Source organism: Triturus cristatus, chromosome 3_1 (assembly GCF_964204655.1).
Source record: "Triturus cristatus chromosome 3_1, aTriCri1.1, whole genome shotgun sequence".
NCBI lineage: Eukaryota > Metazoa > Chordata > Amphibia > Caudata > Salamandridae > Triturus > Triturus cristatus.
Window position 1 is genome coordinate 298443640 of NC_140583.1, and position 17229 is coordinate 298460868.

Genomic DNA, 17229 nt, shown 5'->3' on the forward strand with positions numbered 1-17229 from the left:
GCAACTTGGGATGAAACCAGGAATTCACGCGCCTTGTGGGGATCTTGTTGACTTCCAGCCACAGTAAACGCTTCCGTGTGTTTCTGGAATTGATCGAAGTTTGGCGAGGCATGAAGTGTGTGAGGCCTCAAAGTGAAATTAGAGTCACTCTTGCGCCTGTCTCGTGCTATCAGATAAATAGATGACATTAGTCTATGTTTGGCATTCGCTGTGTTCACCCACTTTATAAAACTGATAAACTAAAACTGGAGTGAGGTTTAAAACGGAGCTCCTACAGACTACGATACTTATGCATATATGGTGCCCCGTTATCAGAAATGCTATTCCCTCCCCGCGCCCCACTCCTCCCAAAGTTTCCGATAGCAGGGGTGTACGTACCCCGCTCCATTGTAAATGTGGTGGCAAAGGGAGTGTGATACAATCATGGTATTATGAGGTGTACCCTCGGAAATGAGGAATAACGAGGGGGGGAGGGGTGAGATTAGCGCACCTGATTCCGCTGATAATTTACTACTTTCTACCATTAGTTTCATCTGAACATTTTGCTGCTTTGGGCTCCCGAGGAGTCCTCGTGAAATGCTCCTCATCTCATAACGGGGCCCAAAGATGTGTCCTGGATGTGTTAAACTTAAAGGGAAATGTTTAGGCCACGAGGGAGAGGGGAGCAGGAGGGGCTGCCCGTGTAGAATAGGGCAGTATCCTGCCTCACCAAAAGCTCACACCCGGAGGTCCCGGGGTGATTTAAAACTGGGCTAGACAAAACGCAGATCTCTCCAGCAAACATGTTACCTCCAGAATTATTTTAATTCCCTGAGATTTAGATGACAATCCATAAGTGCTTCGCCTTCACAGTTCACACACTACTACTAGCAGCATCATGTTAAAAAATCACTACTTACTGGGACAGCCTTTTAGTTTTATTTCATCCGAGGCCCGCTGCGCAACATGCTGCTTGCTTCATGTCTTCGGTTGAAAAGCGCTGCGGCTGCGCAGAATGCCTGGGCGGGCTGCAGAGAACACAGTGATCCCATTGGTCCAACTAAAGACACACACTTGACGATTTGTCAAGTAGGGACGGAGCGGGCTAATAATATAGTTTGCAACTAAGGGCTCATCATTGGTAGAGCGTGATTGGAGTGACCTGTGAGTGTGATTTATGATAAGGCAGGGACCCTGGCAGTTTCTAAGCGTGTGCCTCATAAGGGGGGCTGCTGGCGTGCGATATCAGCTCTTCACCGGTGAGCAGCCAATATCGCTTGTAGACCCAGCCCTGAAAATTAAGTGCTGGTGCTTAGCACCGGAAAGCACCGGCACAAATTAAGCACTGCATGACTCCACTGCCTCCCTGTCATGCAGACATTACATCAGCTTTTGGCTGGGACTTAGACCAGTGCCAGCCTTATGGAGGCGACAGTGCTGAAGATGGGGAAGAGTTTGCCCCACGCTATCACGATGAGAACTGGTACAATTTGTACATATACCCACAGCATGCCACTGTCTAGGAATCTGCACACTGGCTTATTTAATTTGCAGATGACCTCCGCACCTCAGAGAATGGACTAGTTCTTGAAAGAAACTGACGTCAGTGTGCATGGGTGGTGATAGGATGTGGCTTCTGCATCACTGTCGTAGCTGAACAGTGTCAATGCAGAGTCACCCGGCACCACCATCTCGCGTGCAGGAGCACTGCTCTTGAGTTTTCAAGATCCAGTCTGATGTCTGGTGCAAATTCACAAAGTGAGGATTCTGCAATTAGATAGAGTATCCGGCAAAAGTAGCATTACAGAATGTAAGTAACTTGTTCTGTTTGTATTCTTTGCTCTCTTATTGCCTATCTTGGTTTCTGTCTTGTGCCTTTGTCAGTATTTTCTTTTTTCTTTCTCTGATTGTTTCTATTTTCTTCCTTTGATTCTCATTGTTCCTTCCCCCTGGTCCACTATATTCTCCGTTGGTTCACCTATACCTTACATCTTTGGTATTTCATTGTTTATGTCCCTTCACTGCATTTATTCTGTTCTATTATTGGTCATTTCCTTTAACTATACATTATCTTGTATCTGTTCTTTTCTGTGGGGTTTTTTCTTACGTTTTCCATTATGTCCTCTATGATCTCAGTCTGTCCTTATGGCCTCTCTGTTCCCGTTCTGTCCTCTTGTTATTTTATCATCCCTATTGTTCTCTCTTGTTGATTTCTGCTCCCCTCTGTTCTCTTATTATTATTTGCTCTGGTTTCATCTGTTCTCTCTGTCTCTTCTCTTGTCATTAGTTCCCATCGCCCGTTTGCTATAATTCTCTTCCCCCTCTTGTTTGTCATTTATAGGTCCCTATGTTCTCTCTCTTTTCTATCATGTTTGGTCTGCAACCTCTGTCGTTTTTGTCATTTTCTGCCCTACTTTCTGGTCATTCTTTGTCCTATCCAATTTCCCTCTAGCAGGCTCCTTCTGGTTATTCATAATTATTATTTGACTCTTCTCTGGTCTGTCTCTGACATCTCATCCTTTCATTCTGTGAACTCACTGTAACTTTTTGCCTGCCTTTATGGATATTGCATTCGCAATTTGAGAGTACCCAATAGGTACTCGCAAATTGCTCATGCAATTTCAAGGGTGCACCCCTGAAATATGCATGCGTGCACATGTGGCGCACATACATGCCCTAAGTGCATGTATGTACGCCACATGACACCTAGAAAAATGCAAAAAAAGTGCATTTTTCTTGGAATTCGCAAATTGCAACCAACTTGAAGTTGGTGATTATTTGCGATTCCTTAAAGCCAGGTCGCAATTTTTTTGTTGCTTTCTGCATTGCATTTAAGAAATCGCAAATTTCGATTCCTTAAATGCATTCGCAAAATAGGTAATCACAAAAATTGCGATTCCCTATTTTGCGAATGCCTTTTGAGATGAAACATCCCAAAAGGCTTTTTAAAGTTCGCAAACGTTTGCGAACTGCAAAACGCTTGATACATCTGGCCCATAGTTTCTGAGCTCTATGACTGATCCTCTTTTTTCTCCATCTGGACCTCTCAGTTATCTTCCAGGAAATCTTGCTCCTTCTCGCTCTCATCTCCCTGATTTTTTCAGTTGCATGCTTTTAATATCTCTGTTCATGTTCTTCTCTCATTTCGCTCTCTTGTTTTCCTACTTACGATCATTTTCGTAGGCACTTCTTTTTGTGCTGCGTGACACTCTATGTTCATTTTTTTTCTTCCTGGACCCGCTATACTCTATAGTATCTCTCAAATGCATCCGCTTCTGTGTCTCTCACAGTCTCTTTGTCGGTTTCTTTTTTTTCACTGTCTCTCTATTTCTCTCATTCTTCCTCACTCACGGTCGTCTCTGGTCACTTCCTGATCTCCCATTGATCCTGTCTTTTCTCTCGCTGGACATCTTATTTATCATCCTGTTCGCGTTCATCTCTGTGCATCATTGTTCACACTTCTGTCATCTTCTCTCTCTGTCCTGTCTATGATGTTTTCAATTATTTTTTTCTGTGGTTCTTTCGCATATGTCTGTGGTCCTTTGTTTCTTATCTCTCTGGTTTGCGCTTCTTCTGGCCTCTATCTTTCTCTCTGACCCTTTCTTTATTTTTCTGGTTCTTTTTGTTTCGTTGTTTTTCTTTTGTTGGTCTGTTTGTTCTTTCTCCAGATGTGGCTGGTCCCTCTGATACACATATATTCTAATTCTTGTTTTCTTGGTTCTCTCAACATATCCTTTGTCTCTTATGTTTGGCCAGAGCTCTCCGGCTGAGGCTCACTGGTCATATCTTCCCTAGCTCTGCCTGTCTATTATTTCTCTGGTCTGTATATTTTCAATGCTCTCAGCTTGCCTCTTTTATTTAACAGGTTCTCGGTCTCTCTGTTTTCCCTCTTTACCCCAAACCCGTCTATCTCTTGTTTCTCTGCATCTCTATAGCTGCCTCAATCTCTCCATCCTCCATTGAGAAATCCTTAGTTACATTTTCTCGTTTAATGATTTAAATGGAGATTTGAACCTTATCTTCCTGACCTCTCTGTATTTTTTTGTATTGTTTGTTTTAGTGCCTTGAAGCTTAGCTTGTTCTGATATTGCGTGCGTGGTATTAAATACATAAATCAATGTAGATTCGATCTCTTACTCTCTCTGTGCCTCCATTCTCTCTTTCTATGCCCTGTCTCTCATCCCTTTGCTCTAGTTCTATTCTTCTTTCTCTCTAGTATTCCTGCAGTAGCTGTTCTCCCAGCAACTTTTAAGTTTCAGTCTTTGTTCTGCTGCGACAGGAATGTTAGAGGGAGGAACAGCTGACTGGACTCAAAGTATGGAATGTTCAAAGGAAGGGCGTGGTGTAAAAGCTCCTTTGAGACAACTCTCCATCCATGGGTTCCAGGGCTGCTGTAATGATCAGTCATGAGCATCAGTTTGTGGTTCCTGATTCGGTGACTGGGTGCGGGTGTATGTCAGGATGGTGTGACCTCAAGATTTTTCTGCTCCTCACAGGGGGCCTCCTCCAGCCTGGTGGTGAAGTTTGCAGACACAGACAAGGAAAGGACCTTACGGCGAATGCATCAGATGGCCGGGCAGCTTGGCATCTTCAACCCAATGACCATCCAATTTGGAGCCTACGGGGCATACACACAAGCGGTGAGAGACACAAACACCCTGCCCAGGGTGGGGAGTGATCCAATTGGATCAGGGGTGATAGATGGACATAGTGTTGTACAAGTAAAGCTAACCTGTGTGCGTATCTGGTCATAAACGTAGACTGGAGTGTATTTCATGTGCCAGAGCATGAGGCGCTGAAGCCAGTATTTCAGTAGTGATTAAAGAGAAATTGTTTTGAGGTCAAAGAAAGTGTTTTAAGAACAGAACTTCATCAGGCATCCATTTGCTTTCGTAATATCTTATTTATTTACTAATAGTCTTTTTCCATGAAGTATTTTTGAGCAAAAGAATGGCCAACACTTGTTTCACGATTGGTATAGGTTACATATGTCGCTTCATCAGGGCCAAAAAACGAATTCTAATAACTGCAAAACAAATGTCACAACAGTAACAGACCAAAATGAGAAAATGAGCTTGAGAATGACAAGAATGAAGACACTGATAGGGAATGGACATATAATTAATACAAAGATTAAAACAGTAAACACTGCTGTACGAACTATTTAAATTGAAAAATATTTACAAGGAAAACAGATACCAAAAAAGGGACAGAAAAATACTTGAAAACAATACTAAGAAAAACAAATATAAATGGATAGAAGTGACAGAAACCCTCACCTAGCGGTATTTCTATATCGGTAAACTTTCGATACATGAAAAAATCCCTTGTGGACGATTACCAAGAATCAATAAATAGAAATTTAAAATTTAATATCAATTAAATACTATAAAAAGGAATTAATACATTACGCGTACCCTCAAAGAACGTAAAGTACTGACGTATCAAAATGTTTGCTAATCATCATCAAGGTTAGCACCTTTCCTTACCTGAGACGAACATTCTCTAAAAGGAATGCAAAAAGTCAATTGAACTACATCATTCTTCAAAACTAATGCTCAACGTTACTTATTGGTCAAGACGTTAATCATAGTTGAGATGGGTTTGCCAAATCATTCATTATTCTGGAGACACAAAGGAACAACGTAAACATTTCGTTGTCTTTCATAAAGGAACTAGATAAAAATATAGCAAGTGTTTCACGAATGGTATAGGTTGCATCTCCCTTTATCAGGGTAAAAAAACAAATTCTTCAAAGAAACTAAAGTACTGATGTATCAAAATGCTGTTCCCTCATAATCAAGGTTAGTAACTTTCCTTACCCAAGAAGAACATATTCTATCTATTCCAACTTAATTCTGAAAACTTTTGAAGGCATTGTAACGCTGTTTAGAGTCCGGTTATCAAGCCGATTATTGAGTTATTTGGCAAACCCACTTCAACTATTGGCATTAAGAACCAGAATTACGTAGCCATTACATTTTATTTTGTTTGCGGCCAGCCAATGAGAGCGTGCAGGCTTGTGGGACCGAACAGACCACAGAAAAAGCCTGTGTGAACAATCAAAATGCTTCAGAAGTCCCACAATACTAACCATCCAGATAGCTCCACTGAATGGATTTACACCAAATCACAAATAGCATGCTTTCTGAGTAAATATGTCGCTTTCTGACAAATTTAGTGTAATTCGGTTCAGCCATTTTCACTGTATTGTTGTCTATTTATCCTCTGGAAATTGCGTGGAGAAAAAAGTGTTTTACGACCCCTGCTTTTTGTCAATCTGCTTGCTGGTTCACCCGAAAACTTTATAGAAAAGAGCTGCAGTGGATAAACCTTTTTGGAAAAGTTTCATGTAGATTTGTCAAACGGCGCCAAAGTTATCAGCAAAACAAAGAGCACTCTTCCTATGGAAACTTTGACCTACGTATAACTACACAATGGCTACTGCCAATGTGATATATATATATATATATATATATAATCTACTGGCGGTCGCCAGTAGATAGTTATAGTTAGGACCCTGTTTCCTTAGGAAAACCGCAACATTCTATTTTGAATAACTTTGGCGCCGGTCGACGAATCCTCGCGAAATTTTCAAAACTAATGGGGCGCTACGCTCCGCTCCTACTCTGAAAGTCTCGGGGGGATTCGTCAAGCGGGGGCTGAGAAAAAAGGGGGGTCCCAAAACGCGTTTTCCCCATGCATTTTCCCATAGGACCTTTAGTCGAAGGTACAGCCCGAACGGCTGAACAGAATTACTTGAAATTTGGCAAAGAGGTAGTCCTCAGGTCAGGCATGTGCCTTTTACATATATGGTGTCAATCTGTTCAGTAGTTCCTGAGAAAATTGCAGTTAAAAGTACATAAATATCTGTTCAAGGCATATGAGCTGCAGATTACACACTTTTGCATAGATCGCCATCTGGTGTTGGGTCCGGATGTTTGCAGTTTGTTTTTCCTCTTGGAAAGTCTTTGGAAGTCACGAGGTCGGTGACTCCTCCCTTGGTTCGTATTGCGCATGGGCTTCGGCTCCATCCTCAGATTTTTTCCGCCATCGGGCTCGGATGTAATACTTCGCGCTCCGGCTCCGAACATTCCAGTTCGACGATCGAAGCGAAATCCCCGCTCTCCGCGGTATTGTTTAGATACTAATCTCCTCAATCACCTTCTTCTTCAACGCACTTTCGATTCCAGTCATCGACGGCGGCCTTCGGGCCTCTCCATGCTCCGGTCCCGGCTGATGGAAAGGACTCCATTCAAGAAGTGCCCTCGATGTGGGTCCAAATTCCCCCACATCGATCTTCATGAGGTGTGCAAGCTCTGCCTCTCCCCTGAACACGAGGCTCGAGACTGTCCCGCCTGCAAGTCTTTTAGATCTAAAAAGACTATTCGAGATCGAAGGGCCAGAAGAAAAATGGCGCACTCCTTGACCTCCGTTCCAGTCGACATCTTCGGGGACGACGTCGAACCTCCGGGACACCAGCACACCGAAGAGGACCTCGTCAGTGCTTCCGAAGCCGACAACTCGGATGTGGAGGACATCACCCCGGCGCAGAGGGTCGTGAGTAAAATACCCCCTCCCACACCCGCGCCGACACCCAAAAAGGCTTCGGTCACGCCTACGCCTTCGGGCCTAGGCAAGACCAAAGACACTGCTTCGAACACCCCACCTTCGGGCCCGGTGACGAAGCCAAGTAAGCCTTCCGGCGGCTCGGGCTCGAGCCAGCCTGCCAGCGGTGACGAAAAACACCCTTCGGCACCAAAGAAAAGATCGGCCTCTACCTCGACACCGAGCTCCACACCAAAGCCCTCGGTATCGAAACCCAGCCTCTCGGTGCCGACCAAACATCATAAGGCCCCCGGCACCGACACTCCCGCACCGAGGCCTGTATCGGCACCGAACAAAAAATCGGAGGTTCCCAAAAAGCACGGCACAGACAAGCCTAAGAAGCCATCGGCCCCGAAAACGTCGGCGCCGACCGAACAACCAGTGTCCCAAGAACTTTTTACACCGGATCCTTTACAAAAGACACTTACCAAGGATCCAAAAACTGGACATTTGGCACTGTCTTCTAAAAAGAGACATTTGGACAGACCAGCTCCACCTCCACCTCCAAAGAGGAAGGACTGTGCTACCTCCCCTTTCAGAGTGCCTTCCCCGCCTCCTGCACCTTCTCCACCTCCGCCCCCTCCACCTTCTCCACCCCTGCCTCATCGCTCTCCGACCCCGTCTCCAGACCATGATGATCAGGGGGACCCATACTACGACCCAGCAGATGTGCCACAAGACCCCACCCCTACAGGATCCCCAGACCCCTGGGATGATTATAATAATCCAAACATTCCAGATGTCCCACAAGATGACCTATATCCATCCAGGCCATCACCACCAGAAGACTCACTAGGTTTTCACCACCTACTTCAGAGGGCGGCACATTATCACGAGGTAGAGCTACACACTGACTCAGTAGAGGAAGATTTCCTCCTAGACACCTTTGATACAGCACATAGGTCTACTGCTATACTACCTATGCTCAAAGGGATGATAAAACATGCGCCAGAGGTTATTAAAGACCCAGTCAGGGCTAGGGTCCTAAACCCATGTATAGAAAAAAAGTATAAAGCTGCCCCTACAGATCCTGCCTACATCAAAGGGCCAGCGCCACTGGATTCCCTAGTGGTATCCACCGCAAGAAAGAGATCAAATTCCCAGGCGTCAGGCGAAGCACCACCACCTGACAAGGAATCAAAGCTCCTGGACGCATAAGGAAAACGCACTGCGTCACAGGCAGCTAACATATGGCGTATCGCCAACACTCAAGCGCTATTGGCCAGATACGACAGGGCGCATTATGATGAGCTAGAAACCATCATGCACCATCTCCCAGAAAATATAAAAATAGGGCCAATGAACTAATCCAAGAGGGTAAGACCATAACCAATACCTCTATACGCTGTGCCTTAGACGCAGCAGACACAGCTTCCAGGGCCATTAACACCAGTGTCCTACTCCGTCGATACGCTGAGAGTGTCCGGCTTTAAACCCGAGGTACAAGCCTCTATATTAAACCACCCGTTCGATCAGGAACATTTATTCGGGCCAAAGATAGATGAGGCCCTCGAGAAGATGAAAAAAGATACAGATACGGCGAAATGTATGGGAGCCCTACAGTCACACCCTCCTAGACGCTCCTTTCACCGCTCTTCCTTTCGTGGCACGGGCAGAGGCTACTCCTCAGATAGCGCGTCCACGTCCTACAAATCCCCTCCTCAGTCCACCTTCACAAAAGGTTATCAAAGAGGCGGATATAGAGGAAATAACAATAAAGGCAGAGGCAAAACAAATACTGCCCGCTCTGCCACACCGCCTACCCAATGACTTTCCCCTGCTCCCCCCAGACCATTCCACTCCGGTCGGGGGCAGACTACAAAATTTCCTTCACGTCTGGGAGTCCATCACATCAGACAAGTGGGTGATCCAAATTATTCGTTCAGGGTACTGCCTAGAACTCATATCTACCCCCCCCAACATTCCACCCAGGCAAACGCCCAATGTCACAAGAACATTCCACGTTACTAAAGCAGGAGGTGATTTCCCTCCTACAAAAACACGCAATAGAACAGGTCCCCCACAATCAGCAAAATGTAGGGGTCTACTCCCTATATTTTCTAATACCGAAAAGAGACGAGACTCTACGACCTATCTTAGATCTCCGACCTCTAAACACATACATACATTCGGACCATTTTCACATGGTAACACTTCAGCAAGTACTTCCGCTCCTCTCCCAGGGCGACTTTCTCACCACACTGGACTTGAAAGACGCGTACTTTCACATTCCAGTACACCATGCCCACAGAAAGTACCTCAGATTCGTAGTGGACGGGCAACACTACCAGTTCAAGGTGCTCCCATTCGGGGTCACAACAGCACCACGGGTATTTACCAAGTGCCTAGCGGTAGTGGCGGCACACCTCAGAAGACAGCACATTCACGTCTTCCCATATCTGGACGACTGGCTGATAAAAGCCGCGTCCTAATACCAATGTGTACACCACACTGCCACTACAATCCAGCTACTTCACCAACTAGGGTTCACGGTGAACCACCAAAAGTCCCAGCTAACTCCATCCCACATAAAGCAATACCTCGGTGCCACCATAGACACCTCAAAAGCCATTGCCTACCCCAATCTGGCAAGGATCGCAAGCATTCAAGCTTTGCATCAAAAATTCATACTTCAACACTCCCTCCCAGCAAGAGTGTTTTTATGCAACTGATAGGGATGATGGCCTCTGGCATTTTTATAGTACCTCGTGCAAGACTCCAGATGCGTCCACTCCAAGAGTGCTTAGCGCGCCAATGGAACCAGGCCCAGGGGCAACTGACAGATCTGGTGTTGGTAGACGGTCGCACCCATCGCTCTCTGCAGTGGTGGAACACCACAAATCTTTCCAGAGGTCGACCGTTCCTGGACCCGGTTCCACAAATAATCCTGACAACAGACGCATCGCTCTCCAGCTGGGGAGCTCATCTACTACACCTCACAGTGCAAGGCACATGGACGCCGCAACAAAAGTTACTCCACATCAATCATCTGGAGCTACTGGCAATCTTTCTAGCCCTAAAATCCTTTCACACACAGATTTTAGGCAAGGCAGTCCTTATCCGCACGGACAACATGACCGCCATGTACTACATCCAAAAACAAGGCGGCCCACACTCTCCACAGCTCTCTCAACTAGCACAGAGCATATGGAGATGGGCAATTCCACACAAAATCTTTCTCCTAGCCCAACATGTCCCAGGAGTCCAGAACACCATGGCAGATCTGCTCAGCAGACAGACGCAGCAGATCCACGAGTGGGAACTTCACCCGCAAGTTCTTCACCCGTTCTTTCAAATGTGGGGGCATCCACAAATAGACCTATTCGCCACCCACGAAAACAAAAAATACCCAAGCGTCGCTGCCAGATACCCATACCCATTGTCCAAAGGCAATGCGATATGGATGAACTGGTCAGGCAAATTTGCATACGCCTTTCCACCTCTCCCACTAATTCCATTAGTGGTGCGAAAGCTACAACAGCACTCCCTCACACTCATTCTAGTAGCTCCAATATGGGCCAGACAACCGTGGTACGCCACACTGCTGGAACTCTCGGTAGTGCCACACCAAAAATTACACCTCTCACCATGCCTCCTAACCCAGAACCATGGAGAGATCAGACACCCGGACCCAGCTCAGCTCAACCTTGCGATCTGGCTCCTGAAATCCTAGAGTTCGGATACCTTAACCTTCCCCCCGACTGTATGAATGTTATCAGAGAAGCTAGACGTCCTACCACTAGAGCCTGCTACGCTGCCAAGTGGAAAAGATTTGTTGTTTACTGCCATAACAACACAATCAACCCTCTAGACACATCCATACAGCACATCATATGCTACTTACTACACCTACAAAGATGTTACCTAGCATATACATCCATTCGGCTACACCTCGCAGCAATTGCTGCTTACTTACAAAACAGACAGCACCTGTCTCTTTTCAGAGCGCCTCTCATTAAAGCCTTTATGGAAGGCCTAAAATGAATAATTCCCCCCAGAGTGCCACCCTCACCTGTGTGGAACTTAAATATAGTACTCACAAGGCTAATGGGACCACCTTTCGAACCCTTGCAGAAATGCGAACTGCAATTCCTCACATGGAAAACAGCTTTCCTTGTAGCCATCACCTCCCTTAGAAGGGTCAGTGAAATACAAGCACTTACTATACAAGAACCTTTTCTCCAAATGCACCCGAACAAGGTTCTCCTACGTACCAACCCAAAATTCCTACCCAAAGTCATCTCACCCTTTCATCTAAACCAATCGGTAGAACTACCGTTTTTTTTCTCACAACCTCAAACTGTTGCAGAAAGGGCTCTTCACACACTGGATGTTAAAAGAGCCTTGCTTTACTATAGCCAGAGAACACAACCTTTCAGGAATACAAAGCAATTGTTTGTCTCTTTCTCTCCACCTCATAAAGGCAACCCCATCTCTAAATCAGGGATAGCTAGGTGGATTGTGAAATGCATACAGATTTGCTACCACAAAGCAAAACGCACGCTATCTGTTCCCCCTAAAGCCCACTCTACAAGAAAGATAGGGGCTTCTATGGCTTTTCTAGGGAACATCCCATTAGATGATATCTGCAAGGCAGCTACATGGTCAAAACCGCACACTTTCACTAAACATTACTGTGTAGATGTGCAAACCAAGCAACAAGCTAGTGTGGGCCAGGCTGTACTAAAAACACTATTTCAAACCACTGCAGCAGATACCGGTGGTCGCCGCTAAGGTTGGGAACTGCTATAAAGTCTATGCAAAAGTGTGTAATCTGCAGCTCATATGCCTCGAACGGAATATGCTACTTACCAGTATGCATCTATTCTTGGCATGTAGAGCTGCAGATCTACACACGCCCACCCGCCTCCCCGGCTACCGGTATCTATTCCAGTCTATCTTATTTAGATACAACACACATGGGTTTCTTCACTGTTACTACTACGCTGCATCTTTCCCTGTTGGCGAAAAACAATCTGAGGATGGAGCCGAAGTCCATGCGCAATACGAACCAAGGGAAGAGTCACCGACCTTGTGACTTCCAAAGACTTTCCAAAAGGAAAAACAAACGGCAAACATCCGGGCCCAACACCAGATGGCGATCTATGCAAAAGTGTGTAGATCTGCAGCTCTACATGCCAAGAACAGATGCATACTGGTAAGTAGCATATTCCATATGCGCGCACCGTGAACGCACGGTGCGCGCACCAATTGTGCGCGAGCGTAATTCTGATTGGTGGTTAGATGTCAGTCAACATTCGAATCGATCGAAATCAGGAAGTGTCGGACGCCATTTTGTGTGTGACAGAGAAAAAGAAAGGTGGAGAACGTGAAAAGGGGGCAGGGTAGAGAATTCCTGACCCCCTAGCCTTTGTCAGGGGGTCCCTGAAGGACCCCGAAGGGTGGAAAAAACATTTTATTTTTTTTCAAAAAATCGCGGGGTGCGCGCACAGTGAAAAACCCTTAAAAAAAAAAACATTGTAAACTGTTTATAAGTTTATAGAAGATATTAACTATGCTGTTCAACTTTATCCAAATAAAAAAAAAGAGCTGAGCCATTCCATATTGCAGGATACAGTCAATCTATAACTATATACATCGGTAGTTTATTGTAAAATAAATATATAAAAAATATAATAATAAATACATAAATTAGCATTTAAAAAAGCTTACAAATTCACTAAAAAAACATAGGTCTCACACACGTTATAGTTAGAAATTAGCATTTAAAAAACCTTGCAAATTCACTTAAAAAACCATAGGTTTCACACACGTTATAGTTAGGAATTAGCATTTAAAAAGCCTTGCAAATTCACTGAAAAAACCATAGGTTTCACACATGTTATAGTTAGCTGGACATTTCACTCGTAAAAAACCATTAAAATTCCCCCGTTATAGTTAGTTCAGCTAACTATAACTCGCGCGACCGCAATCCACTGCTGATGACGTCACATATTACATCACTCATGACATGGTCAGTGACATCACTCATGACATCACTGATGACATCTCAAATGACATCACTGATGACATCACTGATGACATCATCCAGTGAATATGTGTCTTTCTGAAAAATAAATATTTTTTATATATGTATATCTAAAGGTTAATGGAAGAATAAATGGGTAAATAAGTGTCTAAATGGATGTTTTTTTTGTAAAATTAATTGTATAACTGACTTATTAACAGTATCTTAGTGAATACAGTGATGTAATATGTGACGTCATCAGCAGTGGATTGCGGTCGCGCGAGTTATAGTTAGCTAAACTAACTATAACGGGGGAATTTCAATGGTTTTTTACGAGTGAAATGTCCAGCTAACTATAACATGTGTGAAACCTATGGTTTTTTCAGTGAATATATATATATATATATATACAGAGAGAGAGAGAGAAGGAAATTTATATTTACTAATCTTGAAAAAAATCCCTTACCTCTACCCATCCCTGCACTCGAAACAACCCTTGTCTCCCTTTACATCTACCCACCCCGAACCATAAAAAACACATACTCCTTTACCGCTAACCACCCTTGAAGTCGAAATAACCCTTACCTTCCTCTACCCATCCCTGAACCCTTACCTCCATGTATCTCTACCTGTCCCTGAAACCTAAACCCTAAAACACCCTTAACTCTTTTTACCTTTAACCACTTTTGATCCCTAAAAACTCATTCTCTTCATCCTTAACTACACATTTTTAAAATGTCAAAAATGCATCCTCCAAGCAAAAAAATGATTACTTGCATGGTAAAGTACAAAGTACTAAACAGGTCAGAAATGTTGTGCATGGTAATCACCTGTGTTTTACGTATATATAGTTCCTTCTCTTTTACTAGGCAACTTTCATCCTTCCCATCTAGCTTTCTCTAGTTAGTACATAACATACAATGAAATTGGGTAGTAGGAAGGCCACGCATGCATTTGCATTTACGATAATGTCTGTGACACCGTGTATGTGTGTTTATGCTCATGCATGTGCATGTGTTGTGCAGCGTCTGTCAAAAAAATTGTGGTCCGTAATAGTTTGCAGGTAGTGGAGGTTATAGATCACTTTGCTGCTTTGATTGTCCTAGAGTATTTAGAAATGTTTTTGTTTCCTTTTTCTTCATTCTTTGATTTGCTTATTATTTTCTTATATCTCTTCCTTCTCTTCCCTCTTGACTTTTCTCTCCCATCTTCTCTGATTCATCTTTTTTTCCTTTCTCTTCTCTTTTTTCTTTCTCTTCTTTGGATCTTTCATTCGTTTTGCTCTTACCCTTTTTTCTTCCTCTCTTGTCCTCAAGTTTAATTCCTTCACCATTTATCACACATTCTGTTCTCTCTTTCATGCTCTTATTATTCTGTATGTTTTTCTTTTTTATCTTGTCACTTGTTTAACTTCCCACTCTTATTTTTCTTTTCCACTCTTTTTCTCTACATTTTTTTCTCTCTTCTATGTTTGTACTTCCCTATATTTCCATTATCTTTGTCGATTTTCCCCTACTTTGCTCTCCATTCTCATGTGCTAACCTTTTCTCTTGCATCATCTTTTTCTGTCTCCTATTTTCTACCTTCTCACCTCTTGCTCTTCTCTGTAACCTCTTTTCCTTCTCTGTCCATTTCTTCTTTCTCCCCTGCCCTATTCCTTTCCTTCTTTCCCCTTGTTTTCTTTAAGATATTGCAGCAGCAGGCAGCGCTGATGTCAGCTGCCCCCTGCCTTAGCCCTGTAGCAGCCATCGCAGCAGCCCAGATGCAGCAGATGAGCGGTTTCAGCCTGGGAGGGTTGCTGGCAGCTCCCATGACTCCATCGTCAGGTAAGGAGTAATACATACACAGCTTCACCAAGAAGGGCAGTGGGATAGGTTTACAAACTGGAAGTAAGGGATTCAGAGATTGGATAGAAAATTGATGGGCTGGGAATTGGGATCTAGATCTATCACAGTTCAAATTTTATTGATGGGAATGCAGGTGAAGACTCTCAGAATTCAAGTAATGAGGCTGATGATTACAAGGCACGGGGTCCGATAACATATCTGGGGATTCAGACTAAGGTTTAGGGATTGTGAGGGCAGAGTTAAGATCAGCTTTACAGCAAGCAGGGTTGTAGATTCAGAGTGCAGAAGAGGGCACCAGTGGTTTGACATAGAGATGCAAGGCCAATCCGCGATTGAAGAGAGTCATATAGCAGATCAAGGGGTCTCAGAGTCAGTTAGATGTTGAGTTAAGAGTGAGGTTCCTCTAGATAAGATTTCAGTTTTAGAAGGTTGACTTAGTAGGTCGGGAGTCCAGAACCAATGTCTAGGTCATCTCTTTTTTGGGGTGGAAAACAGATCAGAGTTTATAGTGGAGGTGAATGGATTATTGTGTCTGTCTCTGTTGGGTTACAGATTCAGAATGCAGCTCTTGGGGTTTAGATGCAGATTGAGATCTCGAATACATCTCTAGTGGAAAAGAGCATGTGCAGGATTGGAATCAAGGGCAGATTTGAGGTTCAATATGCGGATGTATGACGTTACAACGCGTGCTGTTACAACGCATGCTGTTGCAATGAAACTGTTACAACGCAAGTGGATTTACAACGCATGCCATTACAACGCAAGTCTTTACATCGACTTGCGCTAGATGGCGTGCTAACATTAGAAAAGTGTAATTTACTATTCCAACTCCAGTCCACTTAACAGTAGGGAAGGTGTTGGGATAGTAAACTACACTATTTGTAATGTTAGCACGCCATCTAGCGCAAGTCGATGTAAAGACTTGCGTTGTAATGGCATGCGTTGTAAATCCACTTGCGTTGTAACAGTTTCGTTGTAATGGTAGTGCGTTGTAAAAGTTGCGTTGTAAAGGTTGTTCCCCTCTATATGCAGGTCTTGGAGAGAAGTGTTCATGTTGGTAGGTTTAGCGTGCACACAGGTGATCTGACCGGGTACGAAAGTGCATATTAATGGATTTCTAGTACCTGTTTGGTAGGAGATTCTCTATCATCTGGGCCTGGGTGCAGGCACTGGGGTAACTAATCACTGCAAGTATCATTGTGCATGTCAATGTGTCATTGTGAATGTCAAGAAATGTCACAGTGAAGGCCAGGGATCGATAGAGTGTTAGTTAGGTGCGTCTGGTTGTTGTTCAGAAGGTATCAGAGGACAAGACTCTGTTACTATTGTAGGCGAGAATTTGTATTTCTTAGATTCTGGCTTTCCATTTTTGCCCATTTTAGTCTTCCCCAAATTACCCACTGTTGATGAGTGTTTGTAGTCACTTGGCATTTTTACAGGATCTTGAGTAAGAATTCCACGCTTTCTTACCCTAGTATTCATAGCAACCAAGTATTTATCAAAATGGTAGCAAAAAAGAAAATAGCCATGTATTCTGTGTAAAACTTTGGCAAATGGGATTTAAATTGCAGTACTTGGAAATTGGAAAAAGGTTAGCAAAATGATTTGAACACATTTCTAAATTTGTGAAGAAACCATACAATGTTCAGTGTCCCTTAAAAAGTAGTCTTTGTGCCTACGCATGGCATACACATTCAAAAGAACAGTTTCCTGTTACTGTCAGACCTCTCACAAAAATCAAGCTGACCTCAACAGCTCCACGGAGTGTCATTTTATCAGAGTTCCTATTTATTGTTCTTAACTTCCTCTCTTATCTTCCTTGGGCAA

At 43.9% G+C, this 17229-nt stretch overlaps 1 protein-coding gene across 15 annotated transcripts in view; it reads left to right on the forward strand.

Moving 5' to 3' along the window:
* Positions 1–17229, forward strand: part of CELF6 (CUGBP Elav-like family member 6) — a 531043-nt gene that overhangs the window by 440503 nt on the left and 73311 nt on the right. For 13 of the 15 annotated variants that reach the window (XM_085643931.1, XM_085643936.1, XM_085643939.1 and 10 more), the window contains 2 exons: positions 4476–4619; positions 15243–15381. In XM_085643931.1, the coding sequence (XP_085500057.1) occupies positions 4476–4619; positions 15243–15381 (283 nt within the window). The remainder of the gene's footprint in view (positions 1–4475; positions 4620–15242; positions 15382–17229) is intronic. The other 2 variants (XM_085643934.1, XM_085643935.1) reach the window with 2 other exon arrangements.